This window comes from Homarus americanus, unplaced genomic scaffold (genome assembly GCF_018991925.1).
Source record: "Homarus americanus isolate GMGI-L3 unplaced genomic scaffold, GMGI_Hamer_2.0 scaffold51859, whole genome shotgun sequence".
NCBI classification, from domain to species: Eukaryota; Metazoa; Arthropoda; class Malacostraca; order Decapoda; family Nephropidae; genus Homarus; species Homarus americanus.
Genome location: NW_024711292.1, coordinates 2,542,662 through 2,567,985, shown reverse-complemented (window position 1 = coordinate 2,567,985; position 25,324 = coordinate 2,542,662). Strand labels below are relative to the sequence as shown.

General features: G+C 35.8%; 2 protein-coding genes across 5 annotated transcripts in view; one reads left to right on the top strand and one right to left on the bottom strand.

The window, feature by feature from the left end:
- Positions 1-200: 200 nt before the first annotated feature.
- LOC121871718 (progestin and adipoQ receptor family member 3-like) lies at positions 201-17,242 on the bottom strand. Of its 4 annotated transcripts, none has more exons than XM_042374426.1 (9): positions 17,156-17,242; positions 16,539-16,668; positions 14,110-14,250; positions 10,513-10,675; positions 9,080-9,232; positions 8,677-8,756; positions 8,030-8,153; positions 4,551-4,641; positions 201-953 (listed from the first exon to the last, which is right to left on the bottom strand). In XM_042374426.1, exons 3-9 carry the CDS (start codon positions 14,238-14,240, stop codon positions 811-813), a joined length of 885 nt encoding a protein of 294 aa, XP_042230360.1. In that variant the 5' UTR covers positions 14,241-14,250; positions 16,539-16,668; positions 17,156-17,242; the 3' UTR covers positions 201-810. The 4 variants fall into 4 exon arrangements, with proteins under 4 accessions (XP_042230360.1, XP_042230275.1, XP_042230193.1 ...); XM_042374341.1 differs by having other exon boundaries at positions 14,110-14,254; positions 16,542-16,668; XM_042374259.1 differs by lacking the exon at positions 16,539-16,668 and having other exon boundaries at positions 14,110-14,248; positions 17,151-17,242.
- A 2,661-nt stretch (positions 17,243-19,903) lies between these two features.
- LOC121871627 (protein unc-119 homolog B-like) overlaps positions 19,904-25,324 on the top strand; it is a 107,837-nt gene continuing 102,416 nt past the window's right edge. Inside the window, exon 1 of the mRNA XM_042374065.1 lies at positions 19,904-20,084. Coding sequence (XP_042229999.1) covers positions 19,997-20,084 — 88 coding nt within the window. The 5' untranslated portion in view covers positions 19,904-19,996. The remainder of the gene's footprint in view (positions 20,085-25,324) is intronic.

Genomic DNA, 25,324 nt, shown 5'->3' with positions numbered 1-25,324 from the left:
TTTACCTATAAAATTGAGAATGCTATAACGAACGAAACTCCTACAACGAACATTATTTAAATTTTTTTTTTTTCTAATTTATTGTTTTTTATTACAAATATTAATGATATTCTTTATTTCAGGGGTTTAGATGCATATTTATGCACTTTTTTAAAATTTTTACAATTTTATATTATATTTTTCAGTGTTAAGTGGTTGTATTTGGGGGCCTGGAACGGATTAATCCTATAACGAACGAATGCTATAACGAACAAGGTTCTAGAACCAATTAGATTCATTATAGCATACCCCACTGTATGCACTGTAGTTCATACATTTAATATATAACCCCATAAGAAAAAAAATATAGGGGAGGAGGTGGAAGTAATGTGTCATATTTTGCATCTATAATTTTCATATTATGTTATCATTTAATCAGAATCAGAAGTTCTGAGGTAGGCATATCATGGAAGACTGTTAAATTTGATTATCAACAGCAATCTTACTGGTAATAATGAAGAGGCTTTTGAGCACCAAAAGTTTTCATAATCAATTCTATACTCTGTATGTATAAAATCTACAGCCACAGTTCCTTCCATTTTTTACAGTATCTTTATCACAGTAAGATCGAGCAACCATAAATACAGCTGTCATAATACCGTACTTAAATAAATTGAGTATTTGTGTATATATTATGTAACAAATATAATGAAAATGTGGGAGAAGATATTAATTCAGTAATCACTGCTAATAAATATCAGTACAAGGTATTTTTGGTGCAATGTCTTGCTAAAGAAATTCCATTTAATAATATATCCTTTGGCAAATCTTTCATGGAAATATCATACTTGTGTTGCATCCATAGGCTTGCCTATACCGAGCATACTCCAAGCCTGTTTGGTGCCAGTGTACTAGAGCAGCAACAATTATCACGTGCCATAGCTGGTGTGAAGCTCCAACAAAATCAAAGCGACCTGTAAAGTGTCATATACTTTATTAGATTGTTGGATATATGCAGACAGTACAAAACGTAAAAAATAATGCATAAAATTATGAAGGAGAAAAGTGAAAGAAAATTTTTATGAGGAAAAAATTATATAAATGATTCCACAATAAATCAAGTTATAAGAGTCAGTAACAAGTAAAATATTAAAGCACAAGAATGCGATTGTGTGAAACTGTCATTATACATTAGAGCATGGAAGAAAGATAACATTTCTATAACCCTACAACTGGCCAGAAACAGTCAATTAAATTCTATTCCATCAACACAGATGGGATAAAGCAATCTAGATTTATCAGCTTGCATTCACTAAGTACAGAAGAGCTTATGCTATATCCCCATTTTCGAACTTGGTGTTAATATATTGTCTCATCTTCTCACCATAAATTCTTGGGAGCATAAATCTCCCATGAAGTCGGCGCCTTCCTCTCTACTCTCTTCCTCACCCTGCAAGCTGTCACACACCATAGCATCACTTTTTGACCAATCACCATTGTGCAAATGAACTGATGATATAGCCTGTCAAAATTCCAGGTGAGGGCATCTTATAATGCCCTGCCAACCGGCATATTCAACCATTATTACTCATTCACTCATCCCCTGTCCAGCATCTCCAAGCCTGTGTGTGTGAGACATCAACTCTCACCACTTGTTTCTACTACTACCCATTGCCAAGTCATATTTGTACTTTTCTCTCTTCTAAGTGACCCTTTCAACCTTAGTGCTAATAATGAAATTGCAGTACAGTATGTGCTCTTATTAGTGAACAGTGATTGTTATTCCACTCTTATCAGTGATACTATGTAGGTCCATACTCTGAAAATTACATACTTTATGTGCACCTACATACATGACCACTGTAGTGCTCTTGTTATGGTGTTTATCAAGTTAGCATCATCTAAAATCCTTGTAAAATTTATGTGTATTTAATTATACCTGATTCCATGTTTCTTTGTATACTGTACATAAATTAATATGTAAGTGTAATTACAAGAAAACTTTTGCTGCATGTTTAACTATATGTAGTACTGTACCACGTTTGGAAGCACCACTTCATGTCCCATCAGCGAAGTTAAGCAGTGTTGGGTCTGGTAAGTACTTGGATGGGTGATCGCCTGGCCCTAAGAACACCAGATGCTGCTGGCATAAGGACTACTGGAAGCAAGCCTCTCATGGCTTTGTCATCTGTTCTTGATCAAACTGACTAAATATTAATTATTATTATTATCCTCCCCATACTTGAGATCTGAAGTATTACCAGCTATTTCACTGGAAAAAATATCTACTTTGCTCACGAGAGGAATTTATAGTTATCTTCTCACTTGCACATTTCACTAAGCTTTCCTTCAAAGTTCTAAGTACACATTAAACTGTTGACTATAAGTTTTAATACATGACAATATATCATATACAGTATACTCTCGATTTAATGGAATCCGATATAACGAACTCTTAATTTAGCGGAAGGAATTATTTCCGTGAATTTTCACTCGATTTAGTGAACTAGTTCGCTAAATCGAGATCAATTCTGTTAATACGCTCACACCTCAGACACATGATATGTACATAGAACTATTATTCATGGCTTACCTTAAACTAGGGGGTTCGGTGTTTGTTTTAAACTTTTTTCTATTATTTCTACACTTTTTTCTAATTGATAGCCACATTCCTTTGACATTCTCCTCCACACCACTTCCTTTTTGAGACTTCCGCGAGACTTTTGGTATGATGTCTAAGCACAGTAGTTAGTTGACCGAGAGGTAGCAGAATAGACGGAGTGGATGTAAACAAACCCCACTCGATAAATGGCACATGTGGCGCAAAATTTAACAGAATCATGCTCGATTTAGTGAAGTACAGTAGTTCGCTAAATCAAACAGCGGAAATTCGATTTAGTGGAAATTTCGATTTAACAGAAAGGGGTGGCTCAAATTACTTCGTTAAATCAAAAAAATACTGTACTGTACAAATTTAATGGGTATAATCTAACAATACTTGGTCATCTTTAAGAAAACTAAATCACTGATCTATTTTGGGGGATGTATAGGTTACATTAGGGTTCAAGTCCAACTGCTTTTTTCACAAAAGCAACATGTTACCAGGTGCCGAATTACATGGCCATAGATAACACATACCGGTAACAACTCTCTTAAAGTAGATCACTCTGAACTGCAGTTAGGACAATTTTGGCTATAACATGCTACATCAACAATATTTCGAGGCCAAATTATTTATAGATGCATATTTACTCTTCAAAAATATATCACTGCAACCAACTTTTTGAAACAATTAGGTCACAACATACTACAATCAATAACAGGCCAGTGGTTGATGTATAGATTGCAGTGATCTACTTTTGGGGAAATAAAAGTCATAGCATTCTACAATAGACCAACTTTCTATGCATTATTACATATTGATTATCTCTAAAAAACATTAAAGATTAATCCCAAATTTATGTTTTCTATATGAATTGGTCTAAGGCAACTCTATACAGTTAGTAAGGCTTCAATAAAAAATTCAGGCTCAATCTAAGACTGATTAGTAAACTGAATTTTAATTTACTGATTACTTGTTCCGCTGGCCCCTACTGTAGAAACATCTGCATACCTCCTCCATATGTGGTGTTAGTGGTGGGAGGTGATGTTCACAAACTCAAAAATTTTGTAAGTTAACAAATCACGAATCAGGTACTGCTATATATCTAGCCTTTTATTATATTATTTATCCAATTTAACAAGATTTTTTTTTATTTTTTTAAACTCTGGTTTAATTACGGTATACCGTACTTCCTTCCTGTAATACCCAATAACAACCAAATACATATTTGGCTAGCTTACTGGAATTATGGTCACAGATCTAGTACCTGGTGGTAATAATAACAATTCCTGTACTATAGTGATTGAGAAAGGTGAACTACAAGAGCAATGAAGAGGCAGCTCATAACTACCAAAAGCGTGTTAAAAGCACACAGGAGTAGGTCAAGAATAACATGGGAAGAGGGTGTAAGAAATGACATTAGAGTCTACAACCTGACATGAGAAACTGCAAGAGACCGTGCAGCATAGAGAGCTGCATCATATAAACATGGCTAACCAACAATGATGATGATGATGACAGCCACTTTCCACACTGAGACACCAACCATGCACATAGTTAGTCTCTACACATAAATACAATATCATTTGTACAAGAAAAAATCATAAAAAAATAACCCCAAAGGCATGTAAGCCCAACTAATAGCACTGGGCTCATGGTAGTTTTGGCTTCAATATCACAGTACAGTACCAACATCCCATGCTAATTCTACCTCCTAATGATTCCTGCAGTTTAAGTACAGTATCTGCAGATCTACGTACATTAGCTCAGACATATGATACTTTTATCAAATGTACATATCTGTAGATGTACTTAAACTTAATGTATGTTGAGGGGACACTGAGTGTACGGTACCTTGTTTAATGGCCAAATTTAAAAAAAAAAATTGAAATTCTGGCTATGGCCCTGAATTCAGCACAGGTGCCCACATAGTTCCCATTTTGATTTAGATAAAAAACAGACAACTTACCCGGGAAATATCTTTCAGGAACTTTCCATACATAAACAATCACAGCAGTACCACTGATGCCATACATAACAAAGATGCGTGGCAAGAAAATCTGAAAGAGAAAATAAAGGTTGGACCATAGAAAATAACTAATGAGGTTTACAAATGAATAATGAACATTTAAAGGGAGTTTATCACCAGATTCCTAATGAAAATACTTAAACAATTCAAGAACTGATGGAAATACAAAGGAGTAAATATAGATTTAATGAATAAGTTTGATGTACAGGTAGAATGAACAAAAGGTATGAATGATGGTTTTTAACAGTCCACTACTGTAAATCCCCCTCTTATTCGGACTAGTCACAGCATTACCCAGACAAAGATAGAGAAGATTCCAAGGAAAAGCGGGACAAGTTCCCGGTCCCTGAAAATCAATATAATCACAATTAAAACCAGCTGAATGAAATAGTAACATTTCATTTTTACAAGACACTTTTCTAATTACAAAACAAGAAAAAATGAATTACAAAGCTGCACAAGCAGTCTAAACCACACATATTATAAGGCAGGTAAAGGGAAAATGGCCAGGGTAGGAGGATACAGTATGTATGTGAACCAGTGTCAACAGAGATACTGTACTGTGTATCATACTGTACTCAGATGTGTTAGTGTACACACACTGCACAGGCATACATAAATAGGTGTAGGTATAAATTATAATAATAAAATTAACAATTCACAGCAACACAAACAACCTTAGAAATCTTCATGGAAATGAAACATATGCCCTGGATTGAAATACTGTACAGTGCAGTACATGATAACGTTCATCATAAAAGCTAAAATTTTTACTGGTGCTGAAAATATTAAGGATTACTGTAGTCTCCAATATTCTACCATTACCTCCATGACACTTTTTTATTTGTCAAATCTTAGAAATGCTTCTAAGCAACCAAAAAGCCAGAACTTTTTTAGGCCTATGTATTTATATAATAAATAATTTATTACAGGATATAAACAATGTTGTGAAGAAAACAAATACAGTATACTACTGTAGTACTGTATGACAAAAATTTCATGATTAAGACAGATGCTATTCAATAACATTAACTGCTAACTGGTGAATAAGCTCATTAAAATATTCATAACACTGTATTTAGTTGATACTTATTAATGGAACTGGACATCTAACATCACCAAACATACCGGTACACGAGTGTATCATCATCCTCAGGTGACACAATCTGGACTTGACTAGGGCTTGGGTATTGGCCAGTCCTGAACCACTGACAACTGCAAGTTATGCTGATAAGTGGTGAAATGCTAAATAGAAAAATCAAATAAAAGGAAGTAAACACTGGCACCTTGAAGTGATCCGCCACCTCAGATAGTCCAAGTATAATGTAATGTTTGTTGAATTTATCAAAAAACTTTTACTATTTCTCCTGTAGACTTACTATTACTATTTAAAGACCAAGCTTAGTCTAAGCAAAGGATCCTCTCGAAAATAAGCACCTGAAAGATTTGTTGGCTATCCTTGTGTCAAATTGGCATACTGTTCAACATTGTTGTATAGCTGCACTGTCTTGGCACACAGGAAACCATATACAGTACTGTACTTGCATGGCACACATACACTGTGTAACTACTCTGTCTATATTCATGCTAAACTGGATATGCAGTTTAAATATTATTATTATTATTATTATCATTCAAGTTTTTATATGTCCAGAACTTGCCAACAGTGTTTAACAGAAAACGCACTGACCGCACGACCGACTAGTAAGCTAGAAAGTGGTGGAGTATATGCATGTAGGTCATAGTTTTATCGATTTTGGACTTTTATGTTTGCATTTATATTTCACTCTAAGGTCATCTGGGAACCAATGTCTTAAATGGGATAGTTTGGACTTTAGTTTTGTACTGGCAAGCACACCCCCCTGAAGTTAACCTTTTGATTTTGATAGATGCATTCCCTGGAGGGGGTGGGGAGCACCCAAGATTAGAGAATTTTGTCTTTTCCAAAAATGGGGATAATAATAGGACTGTATACCTATAAAAATAACTCCCATTCATATAATACATACAAATATTCTAGGCACAAATATTACCTTGCTAACCTCAACTAGTATATTTTCAGCCAAATATTATGGTTGATTGTTGCAGGTACAGAATATATATTAGCTAATAATTTTATACCATTTGAATAACAATAAAAGAATAAATAAAAACACGAGCTGGATGGCAGTGTTGTACATTGACGCCGTTAATTTAACGCGATCAATGGACGGCGGCAACTTTTTGTTCACGCTGACGCCATAAATTTTTTGGGCAGGTGGCACTACAGGTGATGCAGTCAACTTTTCACCCAAGCGGAGCATCAATTTGTTCATCAACTTCTAAAATTTTCGATTTTTCCAAGTTTGATTTTCCATTATCTTGTTATAAAGACGACCGGGAAAAATTTTGCCGTGCCCACCGCCCGCGCACCTGCGCAGCTTTCTACGGATTTGAATTTTCAAGTCAAGAAAAAGGCCACCAACCAGCTGTCCAGGTTGGTGGAGAAGTCCGTGCACGAGACTGAGAGCAGCAGCAGCAGCAGTGAGGGAGACGACAAAGACCATGACGTGGAGGAATAATTGTTCCAGACCCTGTACTAGACCCCCCACAGGAATGAAAAAGACAGTGACCTTTTCAAGCGTTTCCTGGGGGAGAAACCTTCAAAAAAATCTTTCGACGAGGACACCTTCCCCAACAAGGCCATGAGGGAATTGCTCATCAAATACAACACCCCCATCCCTCTAGTGCTGCCGTGGAGTGCATGTTCTCCATGGGCAAGGACGTCTTGAGGCCCAAGAGCTGCAGAATGAGCGACAAGCATTTTGAGATGCTAGTATTCTTCCGGGGGAACAAATGAATACAATTAAAATGATGTAATATAAATCATAATAAATGATTAAAAATTAATTTTTTTTTTTGTTATTTTGCATACCCGGCATGTTACTCCCATACACAGGAGAATACGCATTTTGGGGCTGCATTTGTACATCACTGAAAACTTGTTGATGCTAGGTGTTGACAATGATGCTAACGGTGTCAATTTATAAAATCATTTACGCCGACGCTGACGGCATCAAATTTCTCGGCCATTTACGCTGACGCTGGCGGTGCCACTTTTTTCGTTGACGCGTACAACACTGCTGCATGGGTTCTGCAAATCCATGGAAGCCCTCTGAGCCTCAGGGGAAGAACATAGCAAGTACAGTACTGAAGTTAGTTAAAACATACCGTGTGAAAATAAAAAAGCAGGACCCTGCGGTAACTGACATCAAAGGGTTAACCCTCAGCATACAAGATGCAGGGTAATTTTGGGAGAAATTCTTTTTTTGGTGGGCAAAAAAGTGAATCATATATAGTCGAAAACATTGCAAATTTTCAAAGCATTCAAATGAATTTTTGAATGAACAATAAAAATTAAAGATTACTGGTGGCCATACCTGTACGATGCCAGAATCAATGCCGCCATGTAGGATTGTCCAATGGATTGTTGGAAGGAGTCCTGATGCTGCCCACACACTGAAAAGAGTTACTCGAGCCCATTCCCACTCTTCTCCCAGCAGTCTGCAAAGCACAGTGGAGAAGAGAAGTAAGCAAGTAAGTTCTGGGATAGATTCTTAAAGAATATTATAATGACATTTTTAAACAATTACTTAAACCCTAATTTATTCTTTTAAAAGTATACCACAGAAATTTATGAAGTTCAGAGAACAAATCCATTTTTATCCTATAAATCTTCCAATGCTCTACAGCAGTGATTCATATATGGTATAACAAACACACTACAGTACTGCAAGTCTGCATACAGTACAGTACAGGGCATATTAATTATTTCCTCAACTGATTTATCTCCCAAACTAACACTTCCCATTCTCACCTTACCTTTAATTTTCCTCCATATATAATCAAATGTACCATACAGTATATACTTACTGTACAGTCATTTAAACTTTCATCATTCTCTCTACCAATCAACACATCATCAGTATACAGCTGAACCTGTACTGTGTATGATCTCTGCTAAACACAATGAAGGCCTAATGGTTTTCACAGTAAACAGGCATAACTTAAATTTTATATTTCTTACCTAGGTGTTAAAAGAAACGCCATAGCTCCCGTGAACAGGAAACACACCAAACTCATGTATACATAGCGATGAGTGAGATACTGAAAAATTTAATCTTAATAACAACACTGCAATGAGAGATTAAATCTAATTAAAATCCTAAAATGTACACAAACCCTTGGTCATTATTCATATTCAACCCTTTTTTAGGTATAGTTTTGAATAATCTTTTTCTTCTCTTTAGACAGTAGAAAATGAAGATTACTCTTAAATGATTGAGGAGTGGCAGGTCTCCAAACATGCAGTAAGAGGGGCGAATCATTTCTGGCCAACATGACAAACAACGAAGTGACCAAAATATAGCTAATTATACCATCTCTTAATAATTTTTGTGTATATTACTAAAAAAACAGTACAGACTTACCTCTGGACACCAGAATCCATAGTATATGCCACTAAGAAAGATAGCCAGAAAAGATGCTGATATTCCAAATATATCATAGGAAAGCCATTTTCTGCACGAGTCTTCAGAGCGACAATTCAAGGTGTGGTAGAGAGACGACAGCAGCATACATATCTGAAAAATTTATTGGGAATAAAGATTACATGTACTGTACAGTACTATATTTCTACGTGTGTCATATATTCAAACTTTTCATTTTGAACTACAGGTTGACAACCCTTTACCCGAAATTCCAAAAACCGAAAAGCTCTGAAAACCGAAAGTTTTTTGTGGAGCAATCTTTTTTGGGGAGGGGGGGGGGTATTAGCCCACCCGGGCACAGGTCACTGATCCACATCGGGGCCTGGGGGGTGAAAATGTAATAGTAATAATAATTATAATAATAATAATAATGATAATACAGTAATAATAATAATTATTCAGAGTAAATAAAATTTTTAATAAAAAATACACAAAAATAAAATAAGAATGATAAAAATAATAATAACAATAACACTGTAATAATAAAATAATAATAATAAAGAAATACAAGAATGAAAAAAAGATCAAAAGTGAGAAACACGACCTTGACCTATGAATTATTATTACCCGGTATTACTATTACAGGTATTATAATTATAATTATTATTATTATAATTAAAATTATAATTATTATTATATTTTAGCCCCCAGGTCCCAATGTGGGTCAGTGACCTGTGCCCGTGGGGATCCCTGTGTGTATATATATATATATATATATATATATATATATATATATATATATATATATATATATATATATATATATATATATATATATATATATATATATATATATATATATATATATATATATATATATATATATATATATATATATATATATATATATATATATATATATATATATATATATATATATATATATATATATATATATATATATATATATATATATATATATATATATATATATATATATATATATACATAATATATATATATATATATATATATATATATATATATATATATATATATATATATATATATATATATATATATATATATATATATATATATATATATATATATATATATATATATATATATATATATATATATATATATATATATATATATATATATATATATATATATAAACCTAACCATTCTGAAAACCGAAAAATTCCAAAAACCGAAATGCATCTGGTCTCAAGGATTTCGGATAAGGGATTGTCAACCTGTACATTGAAATACTGTATTTCTTTTTATGTGATGTGTATGTTAGGATAAAAATGCTGATAATATTGCCATATATACAGAAGCTGTAATACAAACTCAAAATCTGCATTAGTTCATTATAATGTAGTACTGCACAGGATTTGCTACTCCAGTATTATGGTTTTACTTACCATGAAACAGAAGAGGACAAATGATGCAATAATGGCATCATATTCAGTGCCTTTGTACTTGTAGAAAACTACAGTCATATCGTACACAAAGAGTCCGAAGAAGACAATAAATCCAAATAGGTGAGACCATATGTTTAATGTCTCGTTATTCCATGAAAGGACACTGAAAATTAGTGGAGAATATTAAATTTCAAGTTCAAGATGGTGGTAAAATTAAAATCATATAGTACAGTATATATATATATTTTTTTAATATAAAGCCTCATAAGAGGATTAAAGTAAAAAGTAAAAAAATTTAACATAATTATCGTAAGAAATGAAGGAGGATCAAAAAAATCTTATTTTATGACCCAGTCCAGACTAAAGCAACAAACAAGTTTAGTAGTTTTATCCACCAAGTCTACAGGGATAAAACTCATGAAAACCCTCAGCAACAGGATAGTTTTAACCTGCATCCACCGTAGGACACAGGCTAAGGAGTACAGCAGAGAATAAATAAAGTGTAAATAGTTTTTAATATTTGGATGATATAATAGTGCAAATTAATTAATAAAAAAAATTCCTCCCCTCAAAATGCCAATTTAATGAAGTCATGAAGTACAATTGAGTGATCAGATACCAGAAGAAAGTCAAATGGCTTTCAAAGTGTTAAAACTAGGATAATTGACTGTAATATCTCGACAGGACGAATTTAAAGGACAATAAGGTTGGGGATGTAAAAAAGGAAGGGATAATTAAGGAGCCCAGAACCAAAGTAGCACATGAGCCTAACATGTCTCTCCCAGGCCCTGGGGAGAAAAGATGGTAACTAAGTTGCTTTGTCTAGACTCAGTCATAAAATGATATTTTCAAAATCTATCCTCCAACTATGGCCTTATGCTTGTCCTCAGCAATTCATGGACCAGAAACCTGCCAAATACAGGGAGGATGCAGTCAATTAAGCTCTAAGTGCTAATGTGACATGCACCCTACAAGGGAAGATAATCATACAGATAGAATTAGGTATAATACCTCACCTTACAGATTCTAAAACCACAGAGTGTACCGGTAATTACTGTAACTGCATGGCAGGATATTGTTTTTGGTCCTGTCTGTCTGTCCCCAAAGTAGCTTGAGAATGGGTTTATGGATCTGACCACGTTTGGTAGGCTTAATTGAGCGGTAACGTGCATAACTCTCACCAATATGCCAAGGGTTCGAGCCTCGGCCCGGACACACGTGAGAAGGGTGTTATCCAGTGTGTCCCTACCAAACACCACAGGTTTCCTCCTGTACTAACACTGGATAGACCGTTCAAACGGCTAGTAAGCTGATAAGTGGCGAATATGTGAGGGGGAAAAAAAAAAGTGACAAGCTCCACGTGATAAACTCTTGGTGCAAATCACACCCTAAGTGTCCAAGTGTTGCCAAGGTAAGAGTTCAAACAACGATACTGTACAGGGTATTATATAATGGTTTTCAGGGTATTAAAAATAAAAGATGAAATGAAATAGTCTCCAGTGGTGACTACATTAATTTACAATAAAAGTGTTACTAGTTCGATATTTATTCTGCCATGGAAATAGTTCAGAGGCAGGGTTTGCATCTGCTCAAATGATGTTTATTTCTAGGTACAGTATCAGCTAAACTAAGTCTAAGCTGTTAGCACCTACCCATTTTACAGAATGGTCTTGACTAAATCCTTGGAAAGGTTCTCAATAGTGTGATGCCTCTGAGTTGCTGAGCCATAGCTGTGCAGCCCAGTTGTGACAGTAACTTTTGACAGTCATCTCCAAGATACCTAAGAAGCTCTTAATTTATGACCATGAATCGATATCTAACGCACTGATTGAAAAAAGAAATAAATAACCCAACAAATAATTACAAATGCTTCCAAAAGAAATTAATTGTCTTATGCCAATTTTGAAGGACGCCATGTAAAATCTTGCTACTGACATCATCCTTCGTACAATATAAAGAACACTTCCTCTAAGTTTCATCCAAACTGAAGTTAGCAAATTGAGGAACAAGACTGTTGACATTTTCTCCCACCCCCTGACTTAACAACAGGGAAGAAACTTAATAAGGATTCTGACAAAGCTGCAAAAGAAGAAACCAAATCTTGCTTGACCAAAAATAATTCCTTGGAACTGCAGCAGTTATTCATTACAGTAATATTCTAGTGAGTGACAAGAACAGATCAAAATGTTCCAAGGCATTTCAGTCAAAGGAAAATGGATTAATCCTTACAGAAACCTCATGAGAGATAGGTGTTGCCAAAACTTGTGTGCTGGTGACTGCCTGCCATTGCATAACAGAACAACCAAACACAACTAGGCTAGTACTTGAGGGTATACATATATACAGGTAGTCCTCCCTATGCAAAGCAGTTGTGTTCTACGGACGATGAGTGTAAAGCAAAAATTTTTTTAGTTAAACTGTTTTTCCCACAGACATACTTATGAAAGGAGGATACATTCCTGGGGACTGGTTTTCAGACTCCTCATGCAACCAAAACTTACAAAAACTAAGTATAAAAAAAGATAATAAATCAATAAAGAACATCACTAATGTATAATCCAATGAATACTCGCCCAAAAAAATTAAAATAATAATAAAACAGAACAAAAGAGTAACTTTAGATACCACAGGTAATGATTTTGACTCTTTTGCAGTACAGCACAGTATGTTTTATCTCACTCCACAACTTCTCAAAGGTTCCCCTCACAGAGAAAATGGACAGTGGTGCAAAAGCCAATATTGCTTCCATGTGTACCTCCTCCCTAAACTATAAAGAGCCCAGACCAGTGACTGACTGAAAAGGACACTCTTAGATGGGGATTACGTTCATATAAAAAAAGCTCAAGATAAAAATTTTCATCAACAGAAATCACTTCATACAAAAGACAAGTCCCTGACCTAATGTCCTGGGTTGGCAAAGAATAGTACCTGTGCAGTGAACCCTATTCTGTTGAGCAGCACATGTTGTAGCTGAGTGGTGCAGTCCAAAGTAGCTTGAAATTTGCATGACAGGGGAAAATGGCTATCAGTTACAATACATACAGTAGTGCATAATGAAAGGTGTTCACCAATTCAGCACAGTACTAAGTACAGTACAGTACTGTATAAGTGAAAATACATATACAGTGAAACTTCTATTTAACAGACTATAAAGAGAGGAAAGTCCATTATATTGAGGGTCCGTTATATGTGAAACTTCCATCTAATGAATTATATAGAGTTGAATGTCCAGTATGCCAAGGATCTGTTATAAATATGAGAGACCCCCAACTAACAAATTATTTGGAGAGAGACGTCTGTTATATGGAAGTTCCACTGTAGTGGGAGTGTGTATGATGACGAATGCCTGTACAGTACAGTACTGTATACTGGTTGTGTATGAGGGAAAGAAGAATGTGTGTTAAACATTTCTGAACATAATACAGTATGTATTTGGAATTGGAAATAAATTTTATAAACTAAGAAATACTTTAAAAAGATAAGATACCCTGTAATGGATAACAATGATTATTGAAGAAATATAGCAAAGACTAAAACCAGAGTTAGCACAGACATTACATAACTTGCTTTTAGTAAATTATTTAAAAATCCATTTACCTGTGAAAACACTGAGCTGTTGACAAGTTTGAACGATATCCTTTTTTAATGAAAGGATTAAATCTTAAGAAAGTTGGAGCACGATGATATGGGAGTGTAGCAAGGGGCTGCTTCTTCTTTCTCTGACACATCTTAACAGCTTTACCTACAGTGTAGAGAAAATAGATAAGAGAACAGCCTAGTGATTAAGCAAAGATATCAAAAGTGACATTGGGATCATAATACAATACAAGAGATATCTACATCTGTGTATCAAAATAAATCCTTTTTTCATTACAGTATCTTATTCTTAGATTACTACATAAAAAGGATTATCTCAAGATTTAACTACAATCAGCCAGTAAAAATTAACCCATTACAATACAGTATAGTCTGGATTTACACAGTTTTTGTTTACGCGTTTGGTCATTTACGCAGCACCTTGCCAGAATTAAATGTTTCAATTACACGGTAAATTTAATCATTTACGCGGGAAGCGGCGCGGGCAGGGTGCACACAAGGTCGCCCAGTCATCAAAACATTACCAAGTTCTTCACCCGCCACCCACCACAGCCGGCCCAAGTCAGTGATAGTGAGGATATGGACTTTGAGGGGTTTGACAAAGAGGCCCTGCAAGCCTATGTGGTGGATAGTGATACAATTGATACAGGTGAGGGCCAATAATCTGCCCTCTGCCTCGGAACTAACCCCCCATCCCCGTGTGCCCAGCCATCTTTTCTACTAACATAAGTGTTAAAAAACCTAATATTATTTATATTTCTCTTAAATATTAATTGTGTGTGCATACCATCATAAAATTAAGATGTTATTTTTACTACAACGTACGTATTGTGTCGGAAAAAGTGGAGTTTGGGGGTCGGCCCAGTCTCTATTTCAATTAATTCCATATGTTCTGTTATTTCGTTTACGCGTTTCTCGTTTTACGCGGACCTCCACGGGTTCAATTGACAGCGTAAATGCAGACTATACTGTACTAGTGCTGATACACATCAACACTGTCATCACATTAAACATTGGAAGTCCCATTTTACCTATTTAAAATATTCCACCAAGTCCACAAGTTTGAAACTGGGGTTGAACCCACATGATAGCTAGGTGGTAGATTAAAAGAAACAGTTTCCCCAAAGGGCTGAGAGATGAAAGGGTTTTCGGGGGCAGATCCAGGAATATCAAAGGGGGGGAGGGGTCAAAGAAGTTGTGGATGGGGGTACATGGCGAAACAGTGAGCCTACCCAAAAGGAGGGCTGGGGGGGATAGTGCCCCCAGAATTTTTTTTAAAATCTGACCAATATCATGGTCATTTTGAAGCCATGTACACTTGATATATTCAGGGATATTCTGAAGTCAACACTTTTTACTATACAAAAATGACTGAGTACAATACTGCATTAAAGAAAATGTACTGGATTTTTCAAGTGATATGCGGGGGCCAGACCCCCAGGACCCCCCCCCCACCTGGATCCACCCTTTGTTTTGGTGCTACATTAACATGTGATAATCTTACCTTGTCTATCAATGGTTACTTGGAATTTCCAGTCCTGCTATGCTAAGAATGAACCCAAACAGAAGAAGGAAGGAAGAATCAAGGAAGAATTCAAATTAAATGGGGAGAAAAGATTTATTTTATTTATGTCTTGAAGTGCAAGTAGCTCTGGTAATTTGAAACAATCCATCACTCAATTTTTCTAATTCTACCAGGAACTAACAAAAGTTTGGCAATGATTAATAGTGTGTTTTTGTTAAAATAAAAAATTATCATTTGCTTCTATTTGCTACACACAGAGACAGTAGCGATCTAGCTGCTTCTTAAGTGAATTCAAGGCATTTCTTTACTTGTTCCCTTTTTAAATATACTTTCTATGATTCAAGCATTAAAAAACATTTTGTCCACTGATCAATTTACTAACCATTCAGGTAGTCGGTCTGTTCTTAGTACTGTACTGGACTTTTTATGACTTTCTCTGCTCAGTGTTAGTACAAGAGGAAACCAGAGTATCCAGAATAAACCTGTGATGTTTGGTAGGGTTACACTGGATAACACCCTTCTCACATCTGACCCGAGTCAGAGATCGAACCCAGGAAATAAAAGTGAGAGAAAAGCTCATTACTGCAATACTACCATGAATAAATCAGAGACATTCTAGACACTACCTTATCCAGTATTGAAATTTATTATCCAGAGGGAAAGACTGATTTTCTCTCACATTTCCAGTCTAACCTATGGTATTGACACAACAATTAAAAGAAGAAAAAGATAAGAGTTTATTAAAAAACTGAAAAAAACCAAGTTTCAATGCTCTGAGTTAGGTTAGAGTAAGTGCGAGTTGAACACAGGACAAAAGGCACTCTACTGAAGAAGATGACAAAACTTAACCTCAACTGCAGCTTTTCTTGATTTAGCTTAAACTTACAGTAAAAAAACTGGTCATTACCTTAATAATGCTAGTACACTGTACTTTATAACTTGAATCAGAAAGTGATGGAAGATGTTGTGTCTTTTGGTTGAGTCCAACACTGGAGCAGGTACAGATACATTCAGGAGCCAGTGCATGCCCATACCTGCCAACAGTGTGTAACAGAGACGTGACCGCCCGCCCAAGTGGCTAACAAGCCAATCAGTGGCAAAGAGGATAAATGTAAAAGTAAAAAGATGTGGCAGAACCAGTAAGGGTAAGGTTGGCTATACAGTATAACTTGGCCCACAACCTAACCCCCACAAAAAATCTTACCTAACCTTACATAATTTATTTTCCCCTTTCTATTATGCAATAGTTTTCCCATTTTTGAAATGCCAGTCTAATTTTGTGATTAAATAAATATTGTAATATCTAGAAGAAATGTTCAGAAAATCTTTGAATGGCAATCTAAATAAAACTCTACAATAGTCTGGGGGCTTCTTGGAATCCATTAAAACTAAACAAAAAATCACAAAAAAACGTTCCCCATCTCGTCAAATCGGTAGTAATTGCATTTCTGAGCTCGAAATCTTTTGCCATACAATTAATTACCTTCACATTGTGCCCTAAAATGTTTTAGATTAACTTACCTCCAAATATAATGGCTAGAAGAGTGACAGTCAGCTGCTGTAACCTAAGAGGACTGGTGGATGTTAGTTGTGACTACTGACTGCAGACGACGGACCAGCTGATACTTGTGCCAAGTCGGCATTTAATAAACGCTTAACAATTATTCTTCTAGACACCTTATTGGCCCTTAAACAAACAAATGGTGAATACTATATTACATTCCACCCAAATTGTGATAGTATTAATATGATTTTTCATCCGATTCGATTTATTTTATTATAAATATGGTCATCGGCACCTCAAGTTGGACCGGCGTTCGAACTTCGATCATAGCGTGATGTGACAGCCAGGCTCTGGGGTCATTGGCCTTGGCACTTTTTTGGGTATTTATTTTTTATTTATCATTTCACCACTTATCAGCTTACTATCCGTTCGGGAGGCTGGTCTGCTTTTTGTTACTTTGTTATGACCACCATAAAACCTGTGATTTTGATACCTGGGAAGATATTGGAAGCATAATGGGTTGTGTTGTCTTTGGTAGTAGACCCTGCTGCCATATGGCATCACAAAAATAGTGACCAAGTCCCAGGTTGATGATCTGACTTTCTGCCTCATTTCACACACAATTGCAGGGTTTAAATTGTTTCTCTTACTATTGACAACACAACATGCTGTATATCGTTTCTCACTCTTGATTTATTTTTTCTTTTGTGTTAATTATTATCATTAGTATTTTTTGGTTATTTTTATTATTTGTTATTTAATAATAATAATAATAATAATAACAATGACAATGACAATGACAATGACAATGACAATGACAATGACAATGACAATGACAATAACAATAACAATAACAATAACAATAATAATAATAATAATAATAATAATAATAATAATAATAATAATAATAATAATAATAATAATAATAATAATAATAATAATAATAATAATAATAATAATAATAATAATAATAATAATAATAATAATAATTATAATTATAATTATTATTACTATTATTATTATGATTATTATTATTATTATATTTTCGCCTCCCCAGGCCCGGAATTGGTTTGGCAAGGTCACACTGGAATCACCATTCTCACATTTGTCCCGGGACGGAATTGAACCACACTTTACGGGTCTTTCCCGTGTACCGTGCTGAAAGTACAGTACCTTCCGTAATCTGAGCACACAGCAGTAACTTTCTAAGATTATTACTGTGCAGCAAGGTAAAATCTCATCATGTCACACCAGAATTGGTCGGATTCTTACATCGCTCGAAAGTTTCAAAACACTTTGCCACAGCATGTTCCTTGCTTGCGTCTTCACTTAAATCTTCCGTGTCCCCACTGACACTCTTCCTGCAATCTCAACATTTGCATCTCACCTGTCAGGGTTTAAAGTGTCCCTCCCTCAGCAATTTAGGTGTTTTCGGATCCACAACCCTCCCCCCCCCCTGTAGCTGAATCGATAATTGACATTGTTGTATACTTGTCGTGCCTAAGCGCATGAAAATCAAAACAATGAAATACTTTTATTATTGCTTAAAAAGAAGAGTTTTCTATGATCAGTGTACTGATCATTTTCTTTGTATTTCCTCATATGGGAAACTCTACTTTTTGCTATTGCATTTGCTAAGTCGAGTACAGTTGTTCTCAAGATAGGTTTTAAGATTATTTCATTAGATGGCCAGGGCCCAAGGCTTAAAAAAATAATCTAATACAGAATACAAACATTGTCTTCAGCCATATAAAGTGACGCTCCTTATTCACATCTGCGTTCACGAGTTGAGTCCCCAGGTCAGAAGTGAAAAGGGGGCTTCCAGTATGACTACTGAACACGGTAGGGTTTTCCAGTATTTTGATTTCCTCCTGTACTCACACTGGACAATGGATATAGTAACCAAGAAAAAAGCGGCCTCCCGAACAGCTAGTAAACTGATGATTTGTGGGAATGCTAAATAATAAAAGGGAATAGAAATACATCCATGACTGCTTTGTAACTTTTATCATCAACGCAGTATTAAATTAAAAAATATTTTATGTTGGTGTTATTAGGTATAATCTATTATCCTTGGTCAACTTTCATTGAAGACCAAAACACAATCTCGTCCATTTATTGCAAGCGACATGGGATTCATCATAATCAAAATTATTTGAATTTGTTCCTACTATGGTTATTATGTTTTCGTCATCTATGGAATATCCATATATTAATGTACTTATATTCTAATATATGTTTTACTGTTTTCAATTATATTTCCAAGTCAAGCACATGGATACACGAAAACTTGCGTCATTTTCTTTAAAAAATTCCGGTGTGTACTGTCTGAGATCAGACAAAGTGAGTTATCCTGTTTTTTTGTTTTTTTTTGTATTCAGATACCAAGAGATGAGTTATAAATGCTAGGATATATAGTTTATATCTTTTAATTAGTTCTTTTCACGTGGGTAACGATTCCGCTTATTCGTGTGGTGAGGAAAGCGTGAACGAAAGTTGGTGAAACACCGTAAACAATCATCTCAGTTTCGTCAAGTATAAATGCCAGAAGTTATTGATCTTCCGCACCAAGTATGTCGACAGATGGCGCGCGCAACGCTTAGTTAGACCAGATATAAAATCCAACTCTATAATAGACAAGCCAATATAGAATCGCGTATTATATTATTGTATTCGGGATTATTATTACGATGTTCAGGAATTTTATTTTTCAGTGCGTGCATAGAGACAGTCTGAATTTGACAGGTGTTTCGCTCCCTGTAAATACCTCATTCAGTTATCCATCCCCGCTGGTTTGGAAGTGTTGGTTGTGAGTCCTCTTCCCGTGAAAACTATCAATTTGACGGGGTTAAAGTACTATGAGTGTATTAACTGCTGATTTAACTAAAAAGAAGGGAGTCATGAGGACGGCAAAGTCAAGAAAGGATGTACCCAACTATGAGACACGTAAGTACAAACTAGCAATGATAATAAGGCTTGATATTCTTTCTTTCAACCAATTTGCCTTGTTTAAAGGCATAAAACCCGTGTCATGTTTTCAAGAACAGCGACATATTAAGTGTGGAACATACGATGTACACCTACACATTGTTTGTTGATATTTCAAAGTAAATTGTACACATGGTTGATTATCATGCACAACAAAGGCACTCTGGAAAGTTGCAGCGTTTACCGTTTTATAGCTGGGCGAAAACTTGTCGAGTTTGTGATGTAGACTCTTTTGTCATTAAGAGGAAGTGTAGGGCTTTGGTTCTCCCATTTCGAGTTATAATTGTGTGTGTGTACAGGAGTAAGTATTGACGGAGAGTTCTGCAGGCAAGTGCATATATCTGTTGGAGATGATATAACCATGAAGCCTATTAACACGTGAATTAAGTTTACAATTTAATAACTTAGCAGCTCAGTGCAACAAAGAGATACAATTGCTGATGTACATACAAGCCATCAGGATATGTTTATATCGAACAAAAATCATTATTGTCGAAAGATGTTTCCCGTTTATATGTCGTTCGACTTAGCCCAGTACAATCTCACAATCAACTCTGTACATCTAACACACGCAGATAATGCTATAATTTGTTAACTTGGGAACATTCCAATTTTCCACCTCATGTCGGGTTGCTCACAGGAAAAAAAAATAGGGTAGACCTGAAGTGCTGTTAAAGTATCAATAATAATTTAGAAAGAGGAAATAAAGTGAAGTGAGAGAGTGGATAATTAACAAGATCTGTACGGTATATCTCTTATAGCCATGGAAGTGTAACGAGCATACTTTATCTGACGATGATTCCGGAGCTTTTACTCTCTCACTGCACCTCTTTACCTACGTGTCCATTATTTATATTACAGGTATCTTAGACTAAGCTTTTGGTAAAATGGTTAAAATTAAGTACACAATTATTAGTCCCTGTGATATAATTGGCGTCGATATATCACTTCTGGAAACTTCCTTATCAGATACACCACCCTATATTCAGTATAGCTTTAACATAACCTATTTTATTCTGTTATTTACTTTCACTGATGTGCACTTAGTAAATTCCGATTTTGTATTTTTCTTCTTTAATTTATGGGGTGCCCAGGAGCAAGGATTTTATTTGGGGGAACGGAGAGAGACATTTCAGGTATATAATAAATGTGTTTGACTACGCGTCTTTTGTATATACAGTATTTTGCCTCCAACGTCAGGGAGAAATGTAAGGAGGCTGTCGCTTCTTTTCATAGCTCTAGTATACTATATAGAGAAAACCCTAAGGAATTTACGGAAAGTGAATATGGGAGGGGTTTCACGAACCACCTGACCCCTATGGATCCGCCAGTGGTGACTGATGATGAGCCACGCACTGTATAAAGTCCCACAAGCCAAATTCTATAGGAGGAACCCAACCAGCCAGTTTTACATCGGATTAACCTCCTCCCCCCCCACACACACAAAAGAGGGATAACATTCGACCAATACCCAAAGGATAATCCTCCCCCAGAACAACAGCGAGTGTAGCTACAAGTTGGGTTGAGTTAAATTACGATACGTTAGAACGAAAAGTACAATTTCGTTAGGCGAAGTTAGGTTAGTGTAGCTTAAGTTACGCTAGGTTAATTATGTTAAGTTAGATCAGGCTAAGGTAGATTAAGTTAGATCAGGCTAAGTTAGGTTAAGTTAGATCAGGCGAAGTTAGGTTAAACAAGATCAAGCTAAGTTAGGTTAAGTTCCATCAGACTAGGTTAAGTTAGGGGACATTAGACTCCTTACAGGACGGACTTCCCTCCCGCCATTAAGTCCATTTTTATGTACGAGAAAAAATCCTACCTGACCAATCCTTACTCAGCCTGAAGTACTTCACCTTGGTCTAGTGCATCCAAATATAAGACCAAGGTTTCTTCACGTAGGTTAACGTATCCTAACGTACCCTATTTAACCCAAGATAGGTTACGGTACGTTATGGTCAAGTTAGGTTAAAATACCGTCTCATAATTTTGGATATAGTAGGATAAGTTAGGCCAGGATATTTAAGGCTAAATTTGGCTTGGATGCATTAAGCCAAGTTAAAGCTACTCGAGACTGGGAAATCCAAACATAAGAATTTGTCTGCATGTTGAAGTAGTTGACCTCATGCTGTCTGCACTGAAAACTAGATGTGTTGTATTACTTACGCCATTGTTATGTTTGTTTAAGTGGCTGCGCATTGAATCCTTCATTTGGAAATATTTCAACATTTTATTATGACATATCAGTTTGTGATGACTCTTCTGTGCTCATCTTCCTCGCGTGAACACTCATTCTCTTGCTCTGATATTTATAAAGGCCAACGAGATTGAGTGACTTAGTGGCTTTGGTTTGTCAGACAGAAAAAAAAATCATCCAGGTTTTCAACACAGTGGTTGATTAATTCTGGAATCATGGTTCACGTCAAGAGATAGCATGTCATATTACCGTGTGTATGATTAACAAAACTACATATATAATGTAGTAAATTTTTGTTAATATACCAGTACTTGCGTGTATCGAAAATCTGTCTTGATCATTGCCGTACATTTTTCATCATTGAAGGAGAGTTTCGATATTTGTACATTCTTTGTCGTGTGAACATTTTTGTATCTATAAAGTGTATATATATTTCTATACGTCTAGAAGTATATTTCTGTGTAACTGAAAATCTATACTTCTTCACTCCTAAGAAATAACGGTGCATGCTATTAAAAGTAGATTATAGTAACTACCCGGTACGGAAATATGATGGCATATGTATATTTTTGCAAGTTTGTGGCAAAATACTCACGTGCCTGGTACAAGAAAGTCTGTAAGGAAAAAAAAAGTATTTTATCGTAAAATCTGTGAGAAAATATATTGTTGAATTTGTGTATTAGTTTAGTTGTGAATACATGTTTAGCTTAGGTCTAGTCTCAGGAGAATCAAAGTGTGTTGTGCTTGTGAAGTAAGACGTTGACATGGCCATTTTTCAACAGCACAAATTACTTATACTGTATATCTCATACAAACGTACTTATACTGTACAGGCATTCAAACATAATAATGACTACATCTATTGATCGAGTGCAAATGATACTGCTTAAGTGAATGAAATAAAAGGACATTGACAGTACTGTACATGTAGACTTCCCCAAGTATTAAGTAACTAGAATCTCATAATGTTAATACTGGTGTAATAACTGGGATCATTATGGATTGTTGTTGATAAGTGAGAGATGCTTGAAAAGGGGAATTCTGAATTACATGAAGTGTAATGGATGGTTATATAGGCGATCTCCCCCAGGGTTTCTGCCCATGGTGTTAAGTCTTGGCCCTCCCAAAAGTACTTAACCTTGCTCACCACAGACTAGAAGCCACAAATCCTCCGTGGCCAGGGAGGGAGGCGGAGGCTAATACTGAGGTGGTAAACCCAAGGTGCTTAACACAGGCGGTCGCCATAACGCTATATTACCCAGCAAACTTCTGGCCCACCCTCTTCCTCCCAAACTTTCCTCGTGACGTTAATACTCCAGTTTTCTTCATTGTGAATAAAAAAAATTTAAGTATGTTTTTAATCGGTTGTAGATTTCATTGTTGGGGTTTTGCATCGTTTAGTTGCATATTTGTCTCGATGTTTACGAAGAAAAGCAAACTAAAAATGCACTTGAAGGTAAAGCTGTATATCGTGTAAATACAAGGAACTACATCATGAAGGATGAATAATGTTTTGATCTCGCTGTAAATACCGTCAGCAGTAAATTAAAAAGTTTTTGATAAATATTGTCACATGTGCCAGCTGGTGATTCATAAAAGTTACCTTAGGGCTGCCTTAGACGTTACTCTCACCATAGACAGTAAGAATGGCATGCCTGTTATGTACAGTCGAGTTTTCACAGGAATTCAATTTTTTGATCGTAGTTTATCAATCTTAATCCAGTCAAAATACGTTCACATACATGTAGTTTTTCCTTAAAAAATGTAGTCTAGGAGGGCAACGTAGGTGAATGATTGTGATGGTAAGATTCAGCCATTTAGTATCTATGTAATTTAACCTCCGTAACATTAACTCAAAGTTTTAATACAACATTTTGATAACAGTATTAAGATATAACAATAACTTTAACATTTTAACATAGGCAGGTCAATTAAGTGACACCGTGTAGTAGTTGAGTGTAGAGACCCTCGTCGACCAGGAGAGAGAGAGAGAGAGAGAGAGAGAGGCTGAGAAAATGAGGTTGTCTCTTAGCTGGGTTTAATCCCCCTGACTCACATTTTAAGGATTATTACCCACTAAAGATAATCAAATGCGTATAAAAAACAACCGGGGAGAAAGAAGGGGGGAATCTCTCAAAGCCGTATGTTCACCATCAGTTATTTAACGGGTCATTATGGTGGTTGAGAGTTGGTATATGGTAATAGTTTTATGCCGATGTTTGCACAGGAGTCATTAATATTTTGTCTATGGCATTATACTTCACCACAATCCTGCCAATAGCTACTGGACCCCAAAAAATACCGTGCTCACTCTGAACTCTGGGTGTATGAGGGTTTGTAACTTAACGTAGCTACTGTCTCTTAGTTCCCAGATGCTCCTCAGTGTTACATTAATCTTATCTCTATCTGGAAATTTGAGGACATGACTTCGAATCTGCCACCGAGGCCTAAGGATAAGTAGATGCCTTCTCATAATCCAATTAAGGAAGGAGGAAATACGTTTTGTGTGGGGTGTGTGTGTGTGTGTGTGAGAGAGAGAGAGAGAGAGAGAGTCGCTTACACTCCCGTTATTGTTGTTGGTCAATTGTTGACAGTATTAATGTGTGTGCTGTTATAGCGCGTCTCTCATTACTCCACCTCCCTCTGACGTCTAGTATTTCTCATCATAACACTCCACCTCCCTCTGACGTCTCGTAATTCTCATCATATCACTCCACCTCCCTCTGGCGTCTAGTATTTCTCTCCATATCACTCCACCTACCACTGACGTCAAATGTTTCTCATCATATTACTCCACCTACCTCTGGTGTTTAGTATTTCTCACCATAACACTCCACCTCCCTCTGTCATCCAGTATTTCTCACCAAAACACTCCACCTTCCTCTTACGTCTAGCAGTTCTCATCATTTATAGTTTTATTCCTCATCCTGTATTCTAAGTAACCCCATTTCTCATATCCCGAGAACTTATAAAAAATAAAATAAAATAAAAAATCTCGGTGCGT